We start from the raw sequence: 24,516 nt of genomic DNA, 5'->3' as shown, positions 1-24,516 counted from the left end.
CTCTGCACAGCAGAATCCCCTGTTTTCATTCTTTTAATCAGAGAGATGGGTTTTTTCTTGGAGTGTCAGCTTCCTGGGTCACTGTGGTGTCATCAGTGCAGGTCTAAGACCGGGGCTGGCCTTGGGGCAAGGCTGGAAGAGGAAAACGAGGGCAAAAAAAAAAAAAAAAAACAAAAACAAAAAAAAACCAAAAAAAAACAAAGCCCTTGGTCCTCTCCTCCCTGTCCACCATTATCCAACTAACACAGTTCACTTTTCTTGGTCCTGTGGCCAGAAAGATAGGATTCTCTTGGAGCTTTTGAAGTTTGCACCTACCAGACAGGTCTCTGACTTGGCCCATCTTTGGCTCAAAACCAAGAGAGAAAGGAAGAAGAAAGAACCAGTGTGCTGGTTATCATTCAAGTTTTGGTTTTCTTCCCCAGTCCACCTGCTGTGTCTTGTTTTGTCTTGACTTTTGTTTTTTTGGGCAGGCTGGGAAAGAGAAGCTTTGGTGGGCTTTCTGTACGTTGGCTGACACCAGTGAATATTTGCTAATAATGGCCAGATGACAGGTCTGTATTACAGCATGGTGTTCCAGGCTGCCCATTCAGAACTGCATGGGATCTTAGAATAGTTCCCCAAAAGGTAACTAGGGCAAGGGGCATGCTGTTACCTGATAGAAATGGGAAAAGGATGCTGGTCAGACAGAACAACCTTTATTCTTTCTGATTAAAAAGGAAAACCTTTTAATAGATATTTTAAGGTTGTTTTCTAGGAGTGTAGTTATGACAGTAGGTGTTATTAGGATTTATTAGGATTTTAAAAAATTCTGTTTATTTGAGAGATTCTTATAGCATCAGTTGAATGCAAAAGAACTTCAGCTTATTTTTACTCAGCTCACAAAATTTGCAAGCAAAAACATGATTGAGATGTCAAAATGTTCAGAGCCACTTATCACCTCTGCTATTTCTGTAGGCACTCTTTACGAGTAAAGCTCAATTTCAAGTGGTAGCATTGATGATTATTAGCTTTTGGATTTAAAATTTATTTTTATAAATCTTTTCTGTCTGCCCTTGGCCAATGGCTTAGCTGGATTCAGATGTAGAGTTTGCCTCTTCCTGGCCCAAGTTCATGAATCCCGCAAGTGTGTTTTCAGAACTGCTGTACCTCCTTGTTCTCTTTCCTCCCTTCCGACTCTTGCCATTTTTCTTTTTCCTCCTTGTAGCAGAATCCTCCTTCTATCTGCCTGCTTATCCAGTACTTATGCTCTGGGTCTTTTCTTCCATGTTACCTTGTACAGAATTTATCTGACCTATGTCTTGGGACCTTTGTCCTTAAAGCCTTGCTTGGTGATTGACACTCATCAGAGAAACTAATCTAGACTGAGGTGCCAATGAATGGTAATGGAATAAGCCTTCAGTGAAAGCCTTCAAATTTTTGCACGTCCTACCAGGTACCTTATCCTAAAGTCAAGAGAAATATGAGCATCTTTTTTCTGTCTTAGTAGAGCAAGTACCTCAACTTAGAGAAAATAACACATTTTAACTATAGAAAAACTTGAAAATACAGAATCACAAAAGAGAAAATAGAAATCACTATGTTTAGCATTCAGTTCACTATTGTCAACCTTTTGGTATATATACCTTGAGTCACTTTTCCATATACTGATTATACACTCATGTACCTTAAAAGGGTTCAGGCATAGTGTTTCTTAACCTTTATATTATACTTAAATGTCAGAAATATTTTTATTAAATATGGCATTGGCATTATCATTTTAGAATGGACTATATAAAATCCTGTCGTGAGTATACAATAATTTATTAATCAGTCTCTTGTTGCACATTTAGATTGTTTTCAAGTTTTTTGTATTTTATTTTTTTAAGTTTATTTATTTTGAGGGGGGTGGTGTTGGAGGGGTGCAGAGAGAGAGGGAGAGAGAGAATCATCTCAAGAAGACTATTGTTGTCCGTGCAGAGGCCAGTACGGGGCTCAGTCTCACGAACCATGAGATCATGACCTGAGCTGAAGTCAGATGCTTAACTGGCTAAGCCCAGGCGCCCCTTTAATACATTTTTGAAACTTTTGATGCTGTTTCTCTTGGTGCTCATTAAATAGTAAGTAGTTGCTCAAATTTTGCAGAAGCAAAGGTGCCTTTTCAGTTTCAGCCTAATTTACATCAAAAAACGTATAGTTGATGGTGCTCCTGAGTGGCTCAGTCAGTTGAGCATCTGACTTTGGCTCAGGTCATGATCTCACGATTCGTGGGTTCGCGCCTGGCATCGGGCTCTGTGCTGACAGCTCAGAGCCTGGAGCCTGCTTTGGGTTCTGTCTGTCTCCCTCTCTCTCTCTGCCCCTTCCCAACTCATATTCTCCTCTCTCTCTCTCTCTCCCTCCTTCCCTCCCTCCCTCTCCCCCCCCCCCCCCCGGCGGTCTCTCAAAAATAAACATTTAGGGGCGCCTGGGTGGCGCAGTCGGTTAAGCGTCCGACTTCAGCCAGGTCACGATCTCAAGGTCCGTGAGTTCGAGCCCCGCGTCAGGCTCTGGGCTGATGGCTCATGATGGCTCAGAGCCTGGAGCCTGTTTCCGATTCTGTGTCTCCCTCTCTCTCTCTGACCCTCCCCCGTTCATGCTCTGTCTCTCTCTGTCCCAAAAATAAATAAACGTTGAAAAAAAAATTAAAAAAAATAAACATTTAAAAAAATGTATAATTGCTATTACACACAGATAAGCTTGCAGCCATGTGTAATTAGACAGAATAGATGGCTTTCCAGGGATTTGGCTTTCCCTGTTTGGAAAATTGGCCTTCTACGTACCACTGTGCAGTTTTAATTGAGGTTAGGGGGAAAAAAATAAACAAACAAAAATAATATATTACCTTCACTCAAGAAAGCCATCCAAAGTTAGATCGGATTCTTCCTCCCTCCTAGGATATTCTATCTTTTTTGTGTGGATGTTGTTATACAGTGGGGATCATTACCACCTGCAGAGGGCCTCATCCTGGTCCTCTTCCAGTTGTGTTCCTCTTCTTGTCATGTAGTCACCTGGCCAAGGAACCCACCTGGATGTCCTGCCCCCACCCTTGTATGCCATGCTCTAGATGACATGACGTTTGAACTGTATGCTTTAAGGCCCTGGGTCTGCTGCCGGGGCCTTCATGGACTTTTCCCAGGTGCATCCTGATTGTGGGCTGTGGGAGCAGTGGTGACAGACCGGGTGGGCAGCGGGCGTTGTCACTTGTATGTGTGGAGACTATTTAAGGTGTGGGTGGGTATAGAAGAGGAAAGGACACCTCAGACCCTTGCCCTTGGTCCCACAAATGTGACGGATGAGACTGAAAGAGAGCTGCTACATGGTGCTTTGTTACTGTACAGATGTCCTTAGGTTATGACCAGGTACGGGCAGAGAGAGCCTTCCAGGCAGAGAACAAGTCCTGTGCGAGGGCCTGGAGGCAAGGAAGAGTGTAGCATGTAGCACATATCCTGTTTCGATATTTCATACATGAAACAGGTTGAGAAACGAAATGTGGAGAGACAGAGACCTTTTATGTGCTTTTTCCTCAGCCAGATGGAAGTTGTTGCAGGGTTTTGAGCAGGGATGACATAATTAGACCTGGCTGTAGAGCGTCATGAGGGAGAAAGAGCAGAAGATGAATGCCACTTAGGCTGCTGGTGATAGCCATCCAGGAGGCACGAGATGGTGACTGAAACAGGTGGCCCTCATGACAGATAAGACCCTTGCCTCCTACATCGGGCTATGCTGTGGCCTCGTTCGAGTCAGAAAAGGTTATAAGCATTATTTTGGAAAGCTTACAGGGTTCTGCAAATGTGAGTGTTATTGTTAACAACAAAAATAATTACCGTATTTGTGGACAAGGGACAAAATTGAGATTCTAGCTAATATCAATTATAAGGTAAGCATATATGAAAATCAGTTGAAATGATAGGGGTGACTGTCATAATGTGAGGTGTCACAGCCCCTGAGGGCTCCTTTGGGAGCAGGAAGGTCGTTCTGCTAGTGTTTAGGGAAGGTGGCCCAAGTGGAAAAGACACTGGTGTTGGAGGTGGCTGGGTTGGATGTTGGCATTGAGTGTTGATGGGTAAGTGTCTTTGAGACAGATCTCATCATTCAGTATTTAGTTCACATGGTCCCCTATTTTCGTCAAGAGGCCTTTCCTTCCACTTGTTTTGCTCATGTCCCGAATCTTTAAACTCCCTATTCCACTTTTTCCAGAGGAAATAATTCTTATCTCTTGTCATGATGTGGAAGGGAATTGGGAGGAAGGGATCTATATTCTCAAACAGGTTTTCAACCAGTCTTGTTCGTAGATTTTGTTGACTTTCTGAGATATTTGGTACTTTCAGTTCTGAGAGTTCCTGCGGCTCAAATCAGCTTTCTTCTCATTTCATCTGCCTATGTAGCTCTTTGCTTTCAGATTTTCTTGCTTTGGTAAATTGATTAAGCTCATCTTAGGCTTTCTGTCTTCTAAAAAATTGTTGATATCTGCGTCTATTGTCATTTTCACTTCTAATCTTTTTATCTTTGTCTTTTTAACTGTTAGGATTTTACTCCTTACTCTCCTGAGAAATTCTTGTGGGTTTGTGGGAGCAAAGATAAACATATGTTTAATTCAGCAAGTTTAAATGTAGTTAGATAATAAAATAGTGATTGCATGCATTTAAAGACTTAAAAAAATTTTTTTTTGAGAGACAGCATGAGTCGGGGAGGGGCAGAGAGAGAGGGGGGCAGAAGATCTGAAGCAGGCTCTGCACTGACAGCAGCAAGCCTGATGCGGGGCTCAAACTCATGAACCATGAGATCATGACCTGAGTCGAAGTTGGACGCTTAACTGACTGAGCTACCCAGGCACCCCCCTTAAAGACTGCTTAATACATTTTACTCAGTATCTTCTATGAGAGTATTAAAGTTAACATTTCCAATATTGGTACTATTATAGATGTCTAGCTATAAACTACTTGAGAAAATTGAAGTTTTCTTCATTTCTTTATGGGTAGACTTGGTTTAGAATATTATTCCCTGACAGTGCAGGGTAGTACAGGAGGTAGTTGGTTCCCATTTATTAAGAGCCATGAAAATATGAGACATAGACTATAATTCTACAGTTTTCTTTCAAAGATTAAGAGGAACTTGAGTGCATACTGTTGGTTGAGTTGCTTGAGGTCTTACATTTTGATGCAGGCAGGCCGGGCCAAAGGACCCAATCTTGTAGGACTAGCCCAGAGGGTCTTTAGTTTCACGCAGGATGGAAATCAAATGTGAGCCAGCAGGAGGTAAAAGCAAAGTTTATTGAAGATATAGAGAGAGGAGATATGGACAGAGCATCTGGGAGACTCAGGAAAGAAGCATGAGTCTTGTCTTTGTTTGGGGGGTTTTATTGAGGATGGTGGTCAGGTGCACATATCCTCTCAGGCATCCAGGAACCGCTTAGAACAAAGACAAGAGCCCAGGTGTTATTCCTTGGAGCCAGGGGGCCTTGGTATGGAGATGTCTAGCTCTGGTGGTCTGGAATACACCTATGATAGCTGTTTCTGGCCATTCTCACCTGGTCCTTTGTTAGATGTTATCTCTTCTAGAGAAGTGATTGACTCCTTGCTCCTTCCAAGGAGGACATACGGTATTGGCATTACAAGACATGTGCAGAGTAGGGTGGGGCTGTAGATCCTAGTAAGAATAGAAGCTGGAACAGAAGCAAAGGAAAAAAACCCAACTTTTTCTCTGATGGGGTCCCGTCCATTTCCCTAGCTCAGTTTCTCACTGGTAGAGGTGAGATTGGGATCTAGGTCTGTTGTTTCCAGTTCTTTGCCTATCCCTTTAAAAACTTGCATTGAGACACCATAGAAGGAAAATGGTCTAGCCTGGATTCTTCCAAGAAGCCCTGGGCACTTTTCACTGACACTAAAATGTAAGCCCAATGAGACAAGGGACTAGGCCGCTTTGTTCACTGCAGTATCCCCAGCGTCCACGTGTCTACGCTTGGCACATGGGAGGTGCTCAATAAATATATATTGATTTATAAAATGAAGTGACTGCTTATGAGGCCCTGTTTACACAGAGAGACATTGAACTCCAATTTAAAACATGAACTTTGTCAAAATAATTTCACAAAAGCAATAGTGTCTGCAAATGTGGCGAAGAGGATGTGTCATAAATAGATCAGATACCTATTACTTCACTTAGCCTTAGGTTCCCATGGTAACTCCGCGTTCCTTTTATAAAAGAAAAATCTGAATATAAATATTACTGCACATTGCTACTGTGCACATGTACTTGATAATGTGGGCTAAGGAAGTTTTTATTATAAGATGCGTGTGTGTCTGCAGTAAGTATTCTCACACTTTTGACCTTCGCATACAAGTAGGATGAGTTTGCTCACTCACTGGAGTGCAGTCGACGTATTTGTGTGAGGCCCTATAGGCTCGTATTCTTTTTCCTTCTTGCTGCTTCGCTGTCTCAAATATGGGTGCAAGCTGTTTGCTGAGCACTTAGATTCGAGAGCTTTCCTCCCAAAGGAGCTGCAGTCTCATCAAATACAGGGTGTGCTGTTCTCAATGCTTTACATAAAAACGTTCAAGGAGAAGGAACCATATATGAAGAAAATGGATTATATTTGCTTCTTTTTGTCCCATTCCTGTGTGCGTGTTCTCATAGGTATTAGCACTTCTTCTGTGAGGCCTGAGTCCTCTAACTGCTTGTATTCTTTTGAATACAGTGTGTGCTTATCTACTGCGTCTCTATAATTAGCCGCGGTCACCTCTTAGTTGACTCTAGGGGCTACTCGGGACTGAATTTCTCATTGATGGGTCACTGCCGTGAACAAACTTCAGAGTTCCCCTGAGGTCTTCCACAGAAGACCAGGCAGTTTCGTTTGTTCTTGTATTAGTTCACTCAGTGGCTCATCTGTCTCTCCACCCTCAGGCTACTGTATTTCACTGCATATCTTCAGGCATGTTACCTTCAGGCTTTGTGTCACTGTTTGTCACACCCTATCAAACTAACCACGAAGGAACTGGTAGGGCTAGAATGCGTACAAACCCTGCTATCTTTCAGGGCTTTCTTCTCAAAAGCTGCTCAGGTGGTCCAGCTCACAGAAATTTGTTCTGACTCTGAAATCATTACATAATGAGGTCACCTCATGCACATTCTCCCTTATTTTCCCAGAAAACATGGCTCATAAAAAGCAAGCCATTTGGGTGCTAAGAAATAGTTGTGGTGTCTAAATGGGGTGTCTCTCCTGATCAGATGAGGGCCCCCAAACGTGGGGCGACTGACTGGGTGGAAGTCGGTGGTGCGGGCAGTGACAAAGGCAACAGAAGTTTATAGAATACACCTCAAGAGAGCAGGAGGCAGGACAGCAGAGGAGAGGCTGTCTGCAGCAAGGCCGTGGATACAGGCTGTTTTAAAAGGGGGAAGGTGAGGAGGTATGGTGACATATGGAATCTTCCCCCCTTTTTAAAAAAAATTTTTTTAAACATTTATTTATTTTTGAGAGAAAGAGAGAGTATAAGCAGGGGAGGGAGGGAGAGAGAGAGAGAGAGAGAGAGAGACAGACAGACAGACACACAGAATTTGAAGCAGGCTCCAGGCTCTGAGCTGTCAGCACAGAGCCTGATGTGGGGCTTGAACCCACAAACTGTGACATCATGACCTGAGCTGAAATTGGATGCTTAACCGACTGAGCCACCCAGGAACCCCAGAATCTTCCCCTTTATTGGTAGCTGTGCCTGGTTGTAAGTAGCCCATTGGTTAGTTATGGCCTATGGATTTTTTGAGATGGGTCCCCTGATGGGCCTGTCTGTGTTCAGCCAGGTGTTGACTATCGGCCCTTTCTATGTTCCATCGATCAAGCCTGTTTGCCTGAAACAGCCTCTAGAGTAGATATCTGCTAGAGGGTTTAGATTGCGATGAATTTATTGAGAAGTGGAACAACATTGTACCTTATGGGAGAGTTAAGGGATGTTTGTTGGTAATTTTCACCAGAAGGAGTTTTGATTTGAACACTGACCTGTGATACTTGTATTCTACTCTGGAGCCCCTAATCTTTATGCTTTCTTATAAAATCATATGGTACGTGTGTGTCCTGTCTGCTCCCAACAAAATAATAAGCCTGAGTACAAGGACTATGTGTTGTAATTATGTTAGATCTTCCCCATAGCACTTAGGCCATAGTGCTTATTTAATAAACCAAGTGCCACATAGTAAAGAATGGTATATATTAATGTTAACATATAAAAATGATACATATTATTATAAGCATAAATCAGTATATATGTTAATGTTTCATATAAAATGTGTGTATTGTCAAGATATGTATATATGCATATTTTTATATGTGAGATTTATTTGAACCATTGGCTAGCCTATGTGTAGTAAAATTCTAATAGTTGTCATCATGCTTAGAGGCAATACCCCAAGCTTTTTGTGGATGCCATGAGGCTTTTGAAATATAAACAACTTTTGTGTTTGGGGGTGTCAGGGGAAACCAGAACTGGTTGGTGGTTCAAAGAGTAAAAACAGATTTTATTCTGGAACGGTTGTAATAGCAGAAAAGAGACATTGTAGAGAAATGGGCTGGGTTTTGAATATAGCACGGACAAGTGGGGGTTCATAAGCAGGGAGCAGGGTGGGAAACCATCAAGTATAAGTAGGGGGAGATTCTGGGTAAACTGACTTCTAAAACTGGGTAATGCAAGGATGAACACAGACACCCAAAGGCCAAGGCTTCCCTGGGAAAAGAGTTCAGAGGAGCTCGCCTTAAGATTGGTCAAGGAGAGTGTTTGTCAGGGGCACTTGGGGACTCCAGTGTTTATTCCATCGTATTCTGATATTTTGTGTTTTAGTTGTAAGAGAACACAATTTGAGTTTTTGCTTTTTGAGAGTTTGTGCCTAGGTTTTTATTTGTGAGCATGTGTGTCTGGGGGGAGTACCATGATTTCTACTGAGGGATTATCTTTCCTTAAATGTTTGGTGATCAGTAGTAATTCCATGCTCTATTTCTTTTTGGGTTGTTCTCTGGTTCCCACATATTTACACTGCAAAGTTTTCGAAGGATACCATCATTTTGTTATTTGGGGCAGTGTCTCCGTGCCCCAGCATTCTGGGATTTGCAGACATGTCTAACTAGCTGCCATCTTTTGTGTATGGTAGGTCCAAATGCTTTGTCCAGTCTGTGATTTGGAGAGTGTGGCTTGCGAGCTGATGTTGCATTGTTTTTAGAGCACACTCTGATTCATGTCATTATGTTTGGCAATAAACTGTCTGGAGCCCTGAAATTATCAGGACTTCTGCCCCTGCAGCTTGTCAGGAAAACTTGTGAAACATGCTGAAATAGGCAGAAAAGATGACGGGGTGTCCTGTGTGGTGCCCCTTGCTTGAATGCTCAGTTGCTCTAGGGGCCTATACCTTTGTCTTTGAACTATTTTACAGCACTGTTGAGTTGTAGGAAACCAATAGTAATACAGATGACTCTTGTGCATGGAGGTGAGAGTGTGTCTTATTCTTTGGAATGCAATGAATGCATCATCATCCTCTGGATATTTACTCTTTCTACATCTCTTTGTTCATTTCGCTTTCCTGATTGCCAGCTAATGGGTGTTCTTTGAATTCTCCTTGGAACTTGTTACAACATGTTATGGATTGACTTGCTAATTAATGATACATAAAATCTTTGACATGTATTCTACATTGGTATAAGAAAAAATTTACCTTTTTAATAGCTCTGTAACACCTGGGAAATTCCCATTTCCAAGGGATCACTGAAGTGCTCAATGGTGTAGATGGGTCTGTGACTAGAGTTTTGGGGTATTATGTATAAATCTGAAAAATTACTTGCTATTAACTCTCTTTATTTGGTACCTTGAATACCAATACGAATATTTGAGGAGTATATATTGTATCTTTAGTGATTTTACTACTTCACACTATTGCTTACGTCTTTGGTATGGATTTAAGGGTTGCCTTCAGAAACACATTTTAAAGAAAATTCTCTGTTATCAGCCCAGATGAAATAGCCTATTAAATAATTTAAAACCCATCTGGCTTGGGCTACAACCTAAATTCCTGACCCTGAATGCTGCCCTCTTCATGAAATAGGTCTGCGTTTCAATATTTTTAAATTATGAATAAACACATTAAAACTTCCTGCTGCGATCCTAAGCATTTTGTAACATAGAGTAGCTGTGGCCCTTGAGAGGTCAGTAACTGGGAGGAGGCAGATAGGATAAAGAATTTTAGGAAAATTAATTGACATATGACATCTGCCATTACAGCCCGAGAATATGGTATGCCTTTGACCTGTTCTTATTGATGTTTTCATCTCCTAACTGGCAACTTGAATGACAGTGGTAAAAGAGAGTTTTCTGAGCTTCCTAGCTTATTCTGAGGCCTTCTTTTGGAATTCATGTCAGACTTCTCAGCATCATTATTTTGGAACGATGATAACAAATTACCTGAATTTTACATATAAGAGCCAGGATCTTCTCAGTGGGATGTGAAAATAGGGAAGACTTCCTAATACAAATAAGTGGGAACAAGAGACACAAGGAAGCCATTATGTAAGTGCATGGCTGGTCAAGGCCATTCTACAATAGTGGGTTGTGATAGGCTGAATAATGCTCCCCTGCCCAAGTCCTAATCCAGGGAACCTGTGAATGTTACCTTTCCATGATAAATAACAACAGAAAAAGGCTTTGAAGATGTGACTAGGAATTTTGAGATAGTAGATTATCTCAGTGGGCCCTCAATGCAGTCCCAGTGGGAGGAGAAAGAAGGCAATGTGTCCACGGAGGCAGAGACTGAAGTGATGTGGCCACAAGCCAACAAATGCTGGTAGCCACCAGAAGCTGGAGAAGGCAAGGAATGGATTCTTCCCTGAAATCTCCAGAAGGAGCTTGGCCTGGCTGATGCCTCAGTGATGCTTGGACTACTGGCCTCCAGAATTGTAAGAAGACATTTCTTTTGTCGTACGCTGCTAAATTTGTGGCAATTTGTTATACCAGCCATTGGAAAACCAATTCAGAGATTACTACCCAGAGGTGGGGAGCTGCTGTAACCATACCTAAAAATGTGGAAGTGGTTTTAGAATTGGGTAAAGAACAGGAACTGAAAGAAGTTTAAGTCACATTGTAGGAAAAGCCTGGGTGGTCTGGAACAGACTGTTGGCAGAAATGTGAGTACCAAAGACTCTGCCATTGAGGGCTCAGTGAGAACTTGGTGAGGAGCACAGTAGAGAAAAGGTGAACTGCCCTAAGCAGAATGTTGGTAGAGATAGTGAAGGTGCTACTGGTTAGGGCCGAGAAGGAAATGAGGAATATGCCATCGGAAATTGGAGGAAAGATGGTCCTTGTTATATAGTAGTGGAAAATGCAGAAGAATTTTGTTTTATGTTTGGGTGGAAGGCAACACTTATAAGTGATGAACTTGGATATTTCCAGAGGAGATTCCTGAGCAAAGTATTGAAGGTATGGCCTGGTTCCTTCTTGCTGCTTGTTATAAAATGTGAGAGGAAATAGACAAATTGAAGGAAGAATTCTTAAATAAAAAGGGAAACCAGACTCGATGATTGGGGAAATTCTCATTTTGTCCAGGTTGCAGACAATGCTAAAATCAGGAGACCCGCCATTATGAAAGTACGCTGAGGAGAGAAGCCCAAGAATGTGTCTGGAAAACCTTTTGCTAGTGCTGAGGAAATTGGGTGTCAGACTCATGGGTCTTTTTAATCCTCTCAGCAGAAGCCAGGAATAGGGCTGGGACTGTCCAAGAAAGATCTATGGAAGATCCTCCATCTAATGGAATGAATCTTGTGACATGCACAGGAGACTCACAAGGTTTTTGATAACATGAGCAGAAACACTGCCAGCTTGAACTGAAAGGAACAGAGGGGGGTGAAATGGAGGAAGGCCATTGGAATCCCAAAATTTTACAGGCAAGAAACAGCTTAATAAACCAGCTCAGCTGCAAATATGTTCTGCTTTTCAAAAAACAAAGCAAAAAAAAAAAAAAAAACAAAAACAAACAAACAAACAAACAAACAAAAAAAAACAACCTAAGAATGACTCTGAGGGTGGAGCTCTGGGCCCAGATGTTGGAGCCCTAAACTACAGAGGATTGTTTCTAATGGAATACTAATGGAATCTGTCCTGCCAGATTTTGAAATTACTTGGGACTGTTGGCTTATTCCTTCCCTTTCTCCCTTCCAGTTTATCCGTTTTAGAATGGGAATGTCTATAACTGTTGTCAAGGTCCAAACCCATTGTATTTTGGAAGCAGGTAACACAGGTGCCAGATGGAGAGGAATGTTGCCTCAATGTGCATCAGAATGAGTCTTCCCATACCTGATTTGGAGGTTTACATCTGGGACGTTGGAGCGGATGAGATATAGATGATGTTTTGGATTTTGAGTTGGTGCTATAATGGGTTGAGTCTTTAGTGAATGTTGGGATATGGTGAATATATTTTGCATGTGAGAGGGACATGTGCCTTTGGAGCCAGGGAGTGGATTGTAGTAGGTTGAATAATGCCTTCCCTGCCCAGAAAACATAGGCATGTCCTCATCCCTAGAACCCATGAATTATCTTTTATGGAAACAAGGACTTCGAAGATGTGAATAAGTTAAGATGGGGGGATTATTCTTTATTATCTAACTGAATCCTAAATGTAATCACAAGTGTACTTACGAGAATGAAGCAGAGGGAGATAAGCCAACAAATGCCAGCAGCCACCAGAAACTGGAAGAGGCAAGGAGTGGATTCTCCCCTAGAGTTTCTGGAGGGAGGCCGACACCTTGATTTTGGCCCAGTGATACTCATGTTGGGCTTGTTGCCATCAGAACTGTGAAACGTAGTGGGGAATCCAATGGTTTCTGCTTCTCTGCATGCTCTCGTCTCCTGTTTGAATATACGACATCCCCAGGCTCACTGTTAGACTTGTCAAACCATCAGGCTTTGATACTAGAAACTTTTCCCATTCCTTCGATTTTTAAAACAGTAACCTTCTATTTTAAGCATAATGGTGTTATATAAACTGAAAACTCTGGTAAATAAACACAAGGCTTGACTTTTGCTCTTAGCTATGTGACATAGTAGCTGGGTGTCTCTGGCTAAATCATTCACCCAGTCTGAGTTTCAGTTGAACCATGGCAATATTGTTCACTGTCCTTCCTGAACCATGTCACTGTTATGAGTACCGATGCATGTGCAGATGCATGTGAACAATGTCAGATAAATAATGTATGGTTCTATCATGTTCAGCTATTAATGGTACTGCTTCTAGTTATAGGGAAGCTGTGAGGAGCATTTTTGCACATAAATCTCTGACCACATTAGCTGTTTTTCCCCCTTAGATTGGGTGCTACCAGAGGGATTTGAGGTTCAAATTTTTGACCACTTTAAAGCTACTGATCCACTTTTCTCCAGAAAGGTTGCATCACTTTACTTTGTGATGGGAGGCACACAAGTGCCCCTTTTACTGCACTGAAGTCTAAGAAAACTTTTTTTTAATGTTTATTTATTTTGAGAGAGAGAGTGCACACCTGTGAAGGGTGGGGGAGGGTAGAGAGAGAGGAAGACAGAGAATCCCAAGCAGGCTCCACACTGTCAGCACAGAGCCTGATGTGGGGCTCGATCCCACATCAAGACATCGAGTCAGATGCCTGACTGAGTGAGTCACCCAGGCCTTAGAAAACTTTTAAACATGATTTTAAAAGTGTGCCAACTTGATGAAAACTGTATTTCTTTGTCGAGGTTTAAGTTTTGTAGTTTGTATCGCTCTTTAATGAGTTGTGTATGTTCTTTGACCATATTTCCAAATAATTATTTGTCCTTTCCTGGATTACTTTTTAGAAACCCAGGATTGTTAATTAACCTTTGTTGTGTGTTGTTTCTTCACCCATTTGTTTTGTTGTTTAGTTTTTACTTTATGATGACTTCTGTGTCTGACCATGGTATGTAGTTACATTTAGTGAAATTGTACTGCTTTCCTTCCCCTCTCCCTCCTTCCTTCCCTCTTCCCAACTTTTCCTCTGGAACATTTTTCCCATTTGGCTGCTTTTAATGATTTTTTTTTTTAGGTATGTAGATTTGCCCTTAACTGACAGTAAGCCATATTTGAAACCAGGATCTTGTCAACTTAATCTCAAATTATCTGTTGTCTTGAGTGGTCAGATATTTGAGTAGAAAAATAATATTCACAGAGGATCGTCTGAAGGTATACTAAATTTTATTTCTGAGGCAGAGTCTCAATGCAGCATAAAAACCTTTGCTTCCAGCCTGATAATTCCACCTTCTCTACCTTCTGATCCCTTATCATTTTATCTTATGTATATGCGGAAACTGAAGCAGAGGAAACAGACTCAGACAGTTTGTGTTTTACCACATCTCCACTACCTCCTTTCTCTATCATCCTCTCCACCCTCACGATCCTTAGTAAGGATAATATCTCTACCATCCATCAAGCGCTAACTGAGTGTAGCCTGATACAGCTAACATTTTCCATGCATCATCTTAAATAATTTCCACAACAGCCATACAAGGTAGGAAATGTTCTAAGTTTACTCATGAAAAATGGATGCTTTGAGAAGTCAAGTGGCTTGCCCAGTATTACACAGATTGTACCTGGTGTAGTGAGATGGGAGTTCAAATCCACACCTTTCTGATTTCAGGAGCCATTTCTTAAGTGATATTCTTTCTCTGTGTACACACGTGTGCATGCGTAAGCACACGCACACACATACACCTTTCCACCTCACACACCTGATTTCCCAATGTTGATAGGACTTGAGTTTTGTGTTCTCTCTGGTCACTGATAGAGTAAGGGAGGCAAAATAGAGTGAATGAATCCAAATAGCCACATCCAAGATATTCACTGAATAAAGAGGATATTGAACTGAAAATATTTGGGGGAGGATTTAGAATGTCTTTCATTCTTAAAATGCTCCAATGACATTATGTCCTTGTTCTCCCTCAGTTCAAGCACCTCACAGTTGTAATGTGCTCTGACCAGGGGAGGGGTCATTGTGAAAACATCAAAGCACCCAAAAGCTAGAGCTAAGTGGGTTTGGTCTTAATTTAGCATTTGTAATAAATGTCTATTTTATATTCTGTGATCGACGGCAGCTTGCTGTGGTGGGTGTGTATGGAGCCTGGGAAAGGTGCTTAAAAAACTGCCTTTTACTAACATTTAGATGATTAATTATTATACCTGCTGTTAAATTTTAAGCAGAGAATTAGGTCAGTGGGAATGGTTTCTTCTTTCTTTGAACAACTGGGGACAGGGGTGGCATTCGGCTTCCTAGTGTTATTTAGCCCTTAGAATCATATCTATCAATTATTTGGAGCTTAAAAATATCTGCAAAAGAAAGAGGGTAGTGTGCTGTAGTGTGCTTTTCTAGGAGGTGAGACTCAAGGTCAATGGCCACAGCTTGAGAGCATTGGCTGTTCCTCCTCACATCCTCAGTGCCTACTCAGTGCCCGGCCTGATAGAGTTTTGATAAACAAACAAACAAAAAACAAAGCCCTGCTTGGTGTGAAGGCAATAGGGTAAGACCGAGAGTCAAGCAGAGAGTACTGTTTGGAATCAGGCTTGTGCGCAGTTTGGGGGGTGATTAAGAAAGCACAGTCGTCCCATTAAAACTGGCTCTAACAAAGGCTTGTTTTTGTGATTGTTTGCAGAAAGATTACCACTTTGAATATACAGAATGTGATAGCAGCGGCTCCCGGTGGAGAGTCGCCATTCCGAATTCTGCAGTGGACTGCTCTGGCCTGCCTGACCCAGTGAGAGGCAAAGAATGCAGTAGGTTTTGAGTTTTTGACTGTTCGTTTTCCTGATTAAACTGTATCCGTTTGGCCCACAAAGTTAATTATAATGAATGTAAGAGACTTTTAGAAAAATGAGCATATAGCATTGACATCTAGCAGAGCAAAAGCTTCTTCTTAATACTCGGTGCCCTTATGCCTGAAGTCTGTAATTAGACACAGGCAGTGTTGAAGGTGCCTGCCTGCCTGCCTGCCTGCCTTCCTTCCTTCCTCCCTTCCTTCCTTCCTTCCTTTCTGTTTATTTATTTATTTATTTTGAGAGAGATTAGGCATGCGCACAAGCCAGGGAAGGGCAGAGAGAGAGAGAGAGAGAGAGAGAGAGAATATCCCAAGCAGGCCCCACGCTGTCAGTGCAGAGCCCTATGCCCGGCTCGTGGTTCCTGAGATCATGACCTGAATCGAAATCAAGAGCTGGACACTTAACTGATGGAGCCACCCAGGCACCCTTTATTTATTTTTAAGAAAATCTGTTTAAAATCTGGTTTACCGTCTTAGTTGCAACTCTGGAAGGCGGAGTGGCAGAACTTCTCTTTAATAGATTTTTTCCTTTACGTTTTTAAAAAGTTTTCCAAAACTTGGGTAAAAAAGACATCAACTCTACCATCTGAACCATTTTTTAAGTGTACAGTTCAGCAGCATTAAGTACATTCTCATTGCTTTGCTATCATCGCCAACATCCATGCGTAAAACTCCTCCATTTAGCGCTGGGTTTGTTTTTTTTCTAAGCCAAGGAAATAATGTAATTTGCCTTTTTAGTGTAACCTACAGACAGATGGCAGAATTGATGAATGTCACATTCAGTAGCTTGTCTTTTAGCAATTAAACAGGTTGGAAGTGCAGCATTATGAGTTAATAGAGAAATAGGTTATTACATTTGTTTTCATTTATAAACTCTGCTCTTTTTAATCCTTTCATTTGTTGAGCGGTGAGTTCCTGCAGTGAAGTAGTGTCGGGATAGATTGGAGTTCAAAGCCAGAAGTAAGACACAGACAGGTTTTTTTGGGTTTCATGCTGTCTCCGAAATGGTATTCCTAAAAGCGAAGTTTTTCTGTTTCCAAATACAAGAACAAATAGAAAAGCAAATTATTAAAGGATCGTTAATTCTTTCCCATTCATAGAACCTGTCTCTCTTACTGGCTAGAGAAGGTATTAGCATGGGTGGTGGGTTTACTGATGAAAGGGAGACAGGAAGACAGCAGTAGTCTTATGGGGCAAATTAGTGGAAGATCCTCAGTGAATAAAGAGAGAACCTGGGATCCTTCTAGCCAGTGAAGACTTTAGTCTAGCAAGACCCTTTAAAAAAAATTTTTTTAATGTTTATTTCTTTTTCAGAGACAGACAGAGCCAGGGAGGGGCAGAGAGAGAAGGAAACACAGAATCCAAAACAGGCTCCAGGCTCTGAGCTGTCAGCACAGAGCCTGATGCAGGGCTGGAACTCATGAACCATGAGATCATGACCTGAGCCAAAGTCAGACGCTTAACCACCTGAGCCACTCAGGTGCCCCTCAGTCTGGCACGATTCTTCAGAGGATAGCAAGGTCACTATAGAATAAGCTGATATAAGGCTGGAATGTTGCCAGCCACCTATGCAGAAAGAGCATAGCTCTCACTAAGGGGGAATTTGAGTGCAAAAGGGAAACAGTCTGAAAAATACCTGTGGAATTAGCCTGTTGTAAGATGCTTCAGTTACTTTCCTAGAAAATCTGTATATTTTTTAAATCTATATTTGCCTTTTACTTGTGAGCTAATTCCTTGGTTCCCTTGTAAGCAACCCTGTTGGGGTAGACTACCTAACCATTATGAACGCTACTCCTTATCTGGGTGCTGTGGTGGTGCTGGCTGGCACTGGCTTTTGGAAACTGATTATTAGTTTGAAACAGGCCTGGGTGGAGTATTTCACACCATGGAAACTGGCAAATTGTACAAACCAGGTGCCTCCTTTCCCCTGAGAGCTGGTTGTTAAACATTCACCAGCATATCACTGATTAAAGGTATTGGCCAAAGGTTCAAAAATCTATCATAGATTTGATGCTTAAATAGGAAATATTTCTATTTGAAGAAGGCCAGGAACATTTTTTTTTTTGCACATTATTTACCAGTCTTCCAAAGATAATGTTATGAATCTCACACTCCAGCTAGAACTTTTCTAAAAAAAATTGACTAGTAATCAAGTCACTATTAATTTTTATTTTAAAAATGATACTACCTACTTTAAAAATGGTACTGACTTTAAAATGACAATACTGACATGATGGCTGGGGACATTTTTAATCTTGGCATTTTCTCTGAAGTCTGAATTTTCATTTATTTCCGCATAATATGATTATGTCTGCTCTAGAAACTGTTTTAAAAAGCACGAAAAACATATCTAAGTAACTTAGAAGCTTAGTTAATTCCTAGCACTAACCATGGTGCTTACCACATTCCTAGACATTAAAGTACTCCTGCAGGCAGTTATAGTAATAACTGAGTATTTGCTCAGTGGCCTAGATTTTCTATGGCTAATAATAACTATCATTTCTCATGCACCGATTGTATGCTAAACATTGTGCTGAGGGCTTTATATCATTCTCCCATCGTATCTTTATGACAACCCTCTCAGATAGATACCAGTGTTTCCATTTTATTGATGAGAAAAGTCAGAATTAAAGAAGTGAAGTACCTTACACAGGTCATATGACCAGGATGTGGCAGATCTAGGATTTAAGTACAGACATGTCTGATTCCAGAGCCTGCCTCTGATTTAGGCTGCCACGTTAGGATGGGGGACTTTACTGGGTCCCACGTGGGAGATGTAAAGTTTATTGGTGGATATCTTCAAGGGAGGATTTTAGAAACTCTTGTGGTTCAAGGATAAAGGAGGCTAAAAGTGTTACAGTTCCGGATTGGCGTGCTTCTTGCAAGCCGTGGGACGATACCACAACCTTGGCTGGTGAGTGATGCCCATAGGTGCTAGACTCAGTAGTTAGGTCATAATGATGTGGCCCAGGAGTTGGGCCACAAGGAAAAAGAAAAGAGAAATATGATATGTGGCAACTTAAAATAAGTGAAGAGTATTAGGGCAATTATTGAGTTAGACTTAATTTCTCCATATCGTAATGTCTAAATGAAATCACACCCAGAGTTTGGGCTCAGTTGAAATTGCTGTAGATGCTTCAGAATGTAATTGGGTAGGTTTTTTTCTTTTTTCTTTCTTTCTTTTTTTTTTTTAATCAGGAGAAGCAGTACAGGCCTTTCCTTAGGAAAAGGCTGATAGGAATGTTCAGGTAACCATTGTAAATTTTTCCAGATTGATGGGCAAGCTATATTGTATAATCTTTATTAAAAAAATCATATAAAAAACCTGGCTGCGAGGCTCTTGTAAGTGAAATTGGTGAAGTCTGTGTTGTGCTAGAATTCTGGGTGGTATGCGAGCGGGAAGCTTGTAGGGCTCAGGAAACGGCATAGAGAGGCCTCTGGTTGTTAACTGACAGTGGCCCCCACTGTCCTCCTGTCCTGTCTGCTGGGGCAAGCTCCTCAGTCTCTCAGGTAATACTGCTCCAGGCAGGCCCCTGAGATGCCCTCATTTCCCTCCTTCTGTCTGGTAATTCCAGGCTTAGCTCCAGAGAACTATGCTGCTTCTCCAAAGCCCTGGTGCCAGGAGACTTGTATTTGTGAGTGTCACTGGTCATTTGAGGTCTTAGTGTCACTCAGGCCCAGCTCGCAGACAACATGCCGTTGCTGGACTACGACACTCCTTGTCTTCTCCCAGAGCAAGGGACAGAGCCCCTATCTCTACTCCACCTCTTCTCCACTGTGGGTCAATTCCCTAAAATCTTGCCTTGACCCTCTGGGGTCTCCTTGACCTTGTTAGATCATCACAAACAATAGTCTTTTTGGAATGCTTGCCTGGGTGGGGGTATACCTTCCTTCTCTCATCCCTCATCTCTTCCTCCCTTCCTCTCCTTCCCTCCATCCCCCCCATCTTTCCCTCTCCCTTTCTCTCTATCTCTGTCTCACTGGGGAAAAGACCCAAACCTTAAAAATAAAAGCCTGGCTACTGGGAATGGGCAGAGGATTCCTTTACTTATTTCCTTGCGTATTTTCAGACAAGTCTAAGGCACTGAGGTGGACATAAACATTACAAGATACCTCTCCCTCCTGGGAGTGTCTTCTGTTGCTTTCTCCTTCAAATATTAGTCATGACTTTGAGCACAATCATAGCACACTGTTTTCTAATTGAGGATGACCATTTAAGATAGCTGTAATTCCATTTAATATGTTGGCCTCAATTCGGTCAGAGTCTTGTGGGCGTTTTGTAATCTTGTGCTTTAGTATCTGTATAAAGTTCTAATATTTGGTTATCTTGGATCAAAAAGTGTTAATGTTCTGATTAGAAAAAGAAATTGAATATAATTTTTTTCCTTTTTTCTTGATTTCTCTCAGATCTCTATTGTTACCTATTTATAGCCAGAGTCACTCATGACGGTTTCAGCGAACAGCTTTCAATTTCAGTTTAGAAGTAAAGGAAGAGGAGGGATTCTCCTGAAGAGACAGTTGGTTTTAGCTTTCTGAGGGGGGGGGGGGAGATTGAGAAATCCATTCCTTGGCATCACAGCTCTTGCAAATGTAGACTTTTTCCCAGAATTCAACTCATAGTCTCTTTCTGTTCTGTGATGAGTTGTTACTGGGACAATAGCAAGTGCACTTGGGCAAACAGTACCTGGGCAGTAAGTGGCAGTCACATATTTTGCTGTAAGTCTGTTCCATGGAATACTAATCCCAAGAAATACTTCATGTAAACAAAGTGTTTGGAGGGTTTTCTGTGGTGAACTACTAGTATGTTTAGAAAATGGTGAATCCCCTTCATGGAGGGCTACAGTGAACAGTTTCATATTAAAGTCTCTGAGAAACCTAATACATATTTATAGAACATTTCCTGTGTGCTAAGTGCATCCTGTTTTGCTCAGAGTTTGCCAAATTTATTTGATTACAGGACTCTCTTATCTAATGTGTAGTTGGACCCCACAGGCTAATTTCTGCAGATATAATTTTTGGAAAATGCAGGTGTAAGCACACGTGCCTGGCTAATTTAGTAAACTTTTATATGGTTCTACTTACACTAGATTTAACTAATTTCTTTCTTTTTTTAAAACTTTTAAAAAAAATGTTTATTTACTTATTTTGAGAGAGAGAGAGAGAGAGAGCACGTGCACATATGAGCACACGAGCTGGGGAAGGGCAGAGAGAGAGGGAGAGAGAGATTCCCAGTCAGGCTCCCCACTGGTGGCATGGAGCCTGATGCAGGCTTGAACTCATGAACCCACGAGATCATGACCTGAACTCAAACCAAGAGTCTGATGCTTAACCAACTGAGCCACCCAGGCACTAGGTTTAACTAATTTCATGTGATTTCTTTGCTCTGCAGGTACATTTGCAGCCTTAACTACATTGGTGTTTGTTTGAAGACCTCTCATGGTTGATGGTCAGGTGTGATATACACATATGGTTAAATCCCAGATCTGCAACCAACTTGTATATCTTGGGCAAAATATTCAGTTCACAGCTACTTATTGAACTTTAATTTATTCACTGGAACAAGCATTTATCATTTCCTATGTTCTTGACAATAGGAATCCAAAAATAATTTTACAAAGATGACTGTTTTCTATGACCTTTCATTGTAATAAGAGCAGACAGGTAGACATGTTATAGTATTGGGGCAAAGTGAATGATAGATATAAACACCTGAGGTGATCTTACCAAGGAAGATGGATGACTTCTGTTCACAGGAAGAGGGCTCACAGTGAGGCAGATAGAAGTTTGAAGTTCAGAATCATCTGTTACCAGCTTAATAACCTTGGAAAATTATCTAAGCTTTGGTAGCTTCGTGCAAAAAATTGTGTCCATACCGAGGACTGAGTCGATAAATGCCATATTTAATGGGCCATATATGTTAATTCTATGAGCATCTCTGAAGCAAACCCTGAAGGAAGTTGTTGAATTCACTGATACAAAGTGGCCTTTGAGACATAGGAAACATGATCACAGGTGCAGACTGGGGGCAGCACTGGGTTTCCCTGGGTGCATTCTGAGAGCTGTATGAATGGTTGTCAGAGAATATAAGAGGGTACAGAGATTTTGGCAAATCTCACAGGCTCCTGTGTGTCATACCAAGGACTTTGACCTGGAGACAGCTATTCATGGATGTCTGAGGAAGTTAAATGAATTGATACATCTAATCTACAGTGCTAGGTAACATAATAATATAACTTAATGGTAACAATAATACTAATATTAAAATAATGTAGAATTATAATAGCTAACAGTTATTTGCTACATGCCAGGCACAATTGTAAATGTTTTATATGTATTCATTCAAATTTATTTAGGCATCACCACACCTTTTGAAGTAGGTACTTGTATTACATCACACTGGTAGGTCAAGGGCAAAAAGGGGATTTGAACCCAGGCAGTCTAGCTCCTAGGTTCATGTTCTTAACTCCTATGGTGTCCTGACTCTTTGGAATATTCTACAGTATATACTGAACAAGTCTTAGTCCCTCTTCTTGAGACATCCATGCTCCCCTAACTTTTATCTCTTGAGTAAAATATAATGCAAGTTAATATCCAGATAACTAAATGATTTAAAAAAATAGCATGTAAAGGCTCAGATATATTGATTGATGGGTCATTTTAATGCATTAATGATCTTGCTGTAGATTTCATTCTTTTTTTTTTTTTAATGTTTATTTATTTTTGAGAAAGAGAGAGCAGGGGAGGGGCAGGGAGAGAAAGAGAGAATCTCAAGCAGGCTTTGCACTGTTAGTGCAGAACCTGATGTGGGGTTTGAACTCACGAACCATGAGATCATGACCTGAGCTGAAACCAAGAGTCGGATACTCAGCTGACTGAGCCATCCAGGGGCCACTACCTTAATTGTATCTCTTTCTCTGAAAGGTAAGAGAATAACATTCAGAATTTACGGCACATTTGTAGTTGTATCCTCATATACAACGAAAAGTTGGTTAGTTAGTATTTTTTTCCCTGTGCCTAGAATATTGTTGATGCTTAATACATATACTTTCATTATTCAATGTGTATTAGAAAAAATTGGTACTTTATTCAACTGTAGAATTTATTATTTTTTATTTTATTTTATTTTATTTTATTTTTAATTTTTTTTAACGTTTATTTATTTTTGAGACAGAGAGAGACAGAGCATGAATGGGGGAGGATCAGAGAGAGAGAGGGAGACACAGAATCCGAAACAGGCTCCAGGCTCTGAGCGGTCAGCACAGAGCCCGATGCGGGGCTCGAACTCACGGACCGCGAGATCATGACCTGAGCCAAAGTCAGCCGCTTAACCGACTGAGCCACCCAGGCGCCCCTATTATTTTTTAAAAGTAGGCTCCACGTTCAACGTGGGGCTTGAACTCACGACCCTGGGATCAAGAGTCAGACACTCCACTGACTGCGGCAACCAGGTGCTCCTCGGCAATACAAATTCTTATTTTAGAATAGGGTTCTTCTTCATTCATGCCAAGAAGAGAGGTGCTGTAGCCCTCTTATGGCTCCTAAGAAAGCTCTAGAACCTTGGAATGTTTGTGGATTAAATAACTGTGGTGTTCTAAATTAGAGACCAACTTGGCTGTTTCATTCTGTAGGCAAAACACAGAGACCCAATCAGATTTGTGAAAATTTGTTTTATATGGAAAAGGAGAGGCATACTTTGTCCTTGATAGGCTTTGTCTGGAATGTTGACGCGTCAAGTTCCAGGTGGGAAAGGTGTGGAAGTTGCATGGGCTCAGCAACACATGAGGCAGGTGAAAGGCCTGGGAAAATGGGATTGTGAAAAGGACAGCTCAGAAATCAACCTTTAGGTCACTTGTGGTGTTCGGTGGGAACTAGGCTGAGGGTGGTTCTCTGAAAAACATGTTTTATAAGGAGATGAGGGAATCAGCCCTCAAAACTGCAGAATCATATTAGGACGTAGAGGGTGACTGACACCTTCTAAGGAAGAGGAAAAGTTCAGGATGATAAGAATCAAAGTGTTAGGACATAATTGGAAGTTGAGAAAACTGATTTCACAAATGCATCGTTTCTGGCCCCTTTGGTGACCTCATCAAGTACTCTCAATGTTTTCCTTCCCCTGACCTTCGCTGTTGTATTTTTTTCTATAAAACTTATGTCATCTTATGCCTGATGGACTGGAACTGGTATTCTCCCCTATTAAACACTGAAGTCAGAAAGCCACAATAAAAACCATTTGTTATTTTTTTTTTAAAGATGAAAACTACCTTAGTTAGCTTTTTCTCATAAAAGGTTGGAAACCAATTTAATGGGGATTGTTAATCTGCCAGGATAACAAATCAATTTTCCTGCCAGGAGCTGTTTTGTTTTTTTTGGGGGGGGGGATGCTGGGGATCATTTTCTGGCTCATCAGTCCCCTTCAAGAAGTGCAGTGACAGTCATATGGTCCTATGGACAGAGCTGTGTGAGGACCCATCCACTGGAAAGGATGTTAGAGGCGGGAATTGGTTTTCAGAGATGCAGGGGCAATGCTTTCATGAAATCCTCTTTTTCAGAGAAGAGCAAATTAGAGAATATTAGCCAGGACTGGTTTGTATTCATGCACTTGTTGGAATGTCTCCTATCTCACTTTAATTTTTGTAAAATGAGATGTAGTTTTTTTCTTTTCTGAGAATTTCACAAGTAAAAATATAAAAAG

General features: G+C 41.3%; 1 protein-coding gene across 1 annotated transcript in view; it reads left to right on the top strand.

Annotated features, from left to right (window-relative positions):
* The window catches only part of ELAPOR2 (endosome-lysosome associated apoptosis and autophagy regulator family member 2), a 178,487-nt gene that overhangs the window by 74,115 nt on the left and 79,856 nt on the right, over positions 1-24,516 (top strand). Inside the window, exon 2 of the mRNA XM_045494660.1 lies at positions 15,663-15,783. Coding sequence (XP_045350616.1) covers positions 15,663-15,783 — 121 coding nt within the window. The remainder of the gene's footprint in view (positions 1-15,662; positions 15,784-24,516) is intronic.

The sequence above is a fragment of the Leopardus geoffroyi genome, chromosome A2, assembly GCF_018350155.1.
Source record: "Leopardus geoffroyi isolate Oge1 chromosome A2, O.geoffroyi_Oge1_pat1.0, whole genome shotgun sequence".
In the NCBI taxonomy this organism is placed as follows: Eukaryota; Metazoa; Chordata; class Mammalia; order Carnivora; family Felidae; genus Leopardus; species Leopardus geoffroyi.
This window is presented reverse-complemented; position numbering and strand designations above follow the sequence as displayed.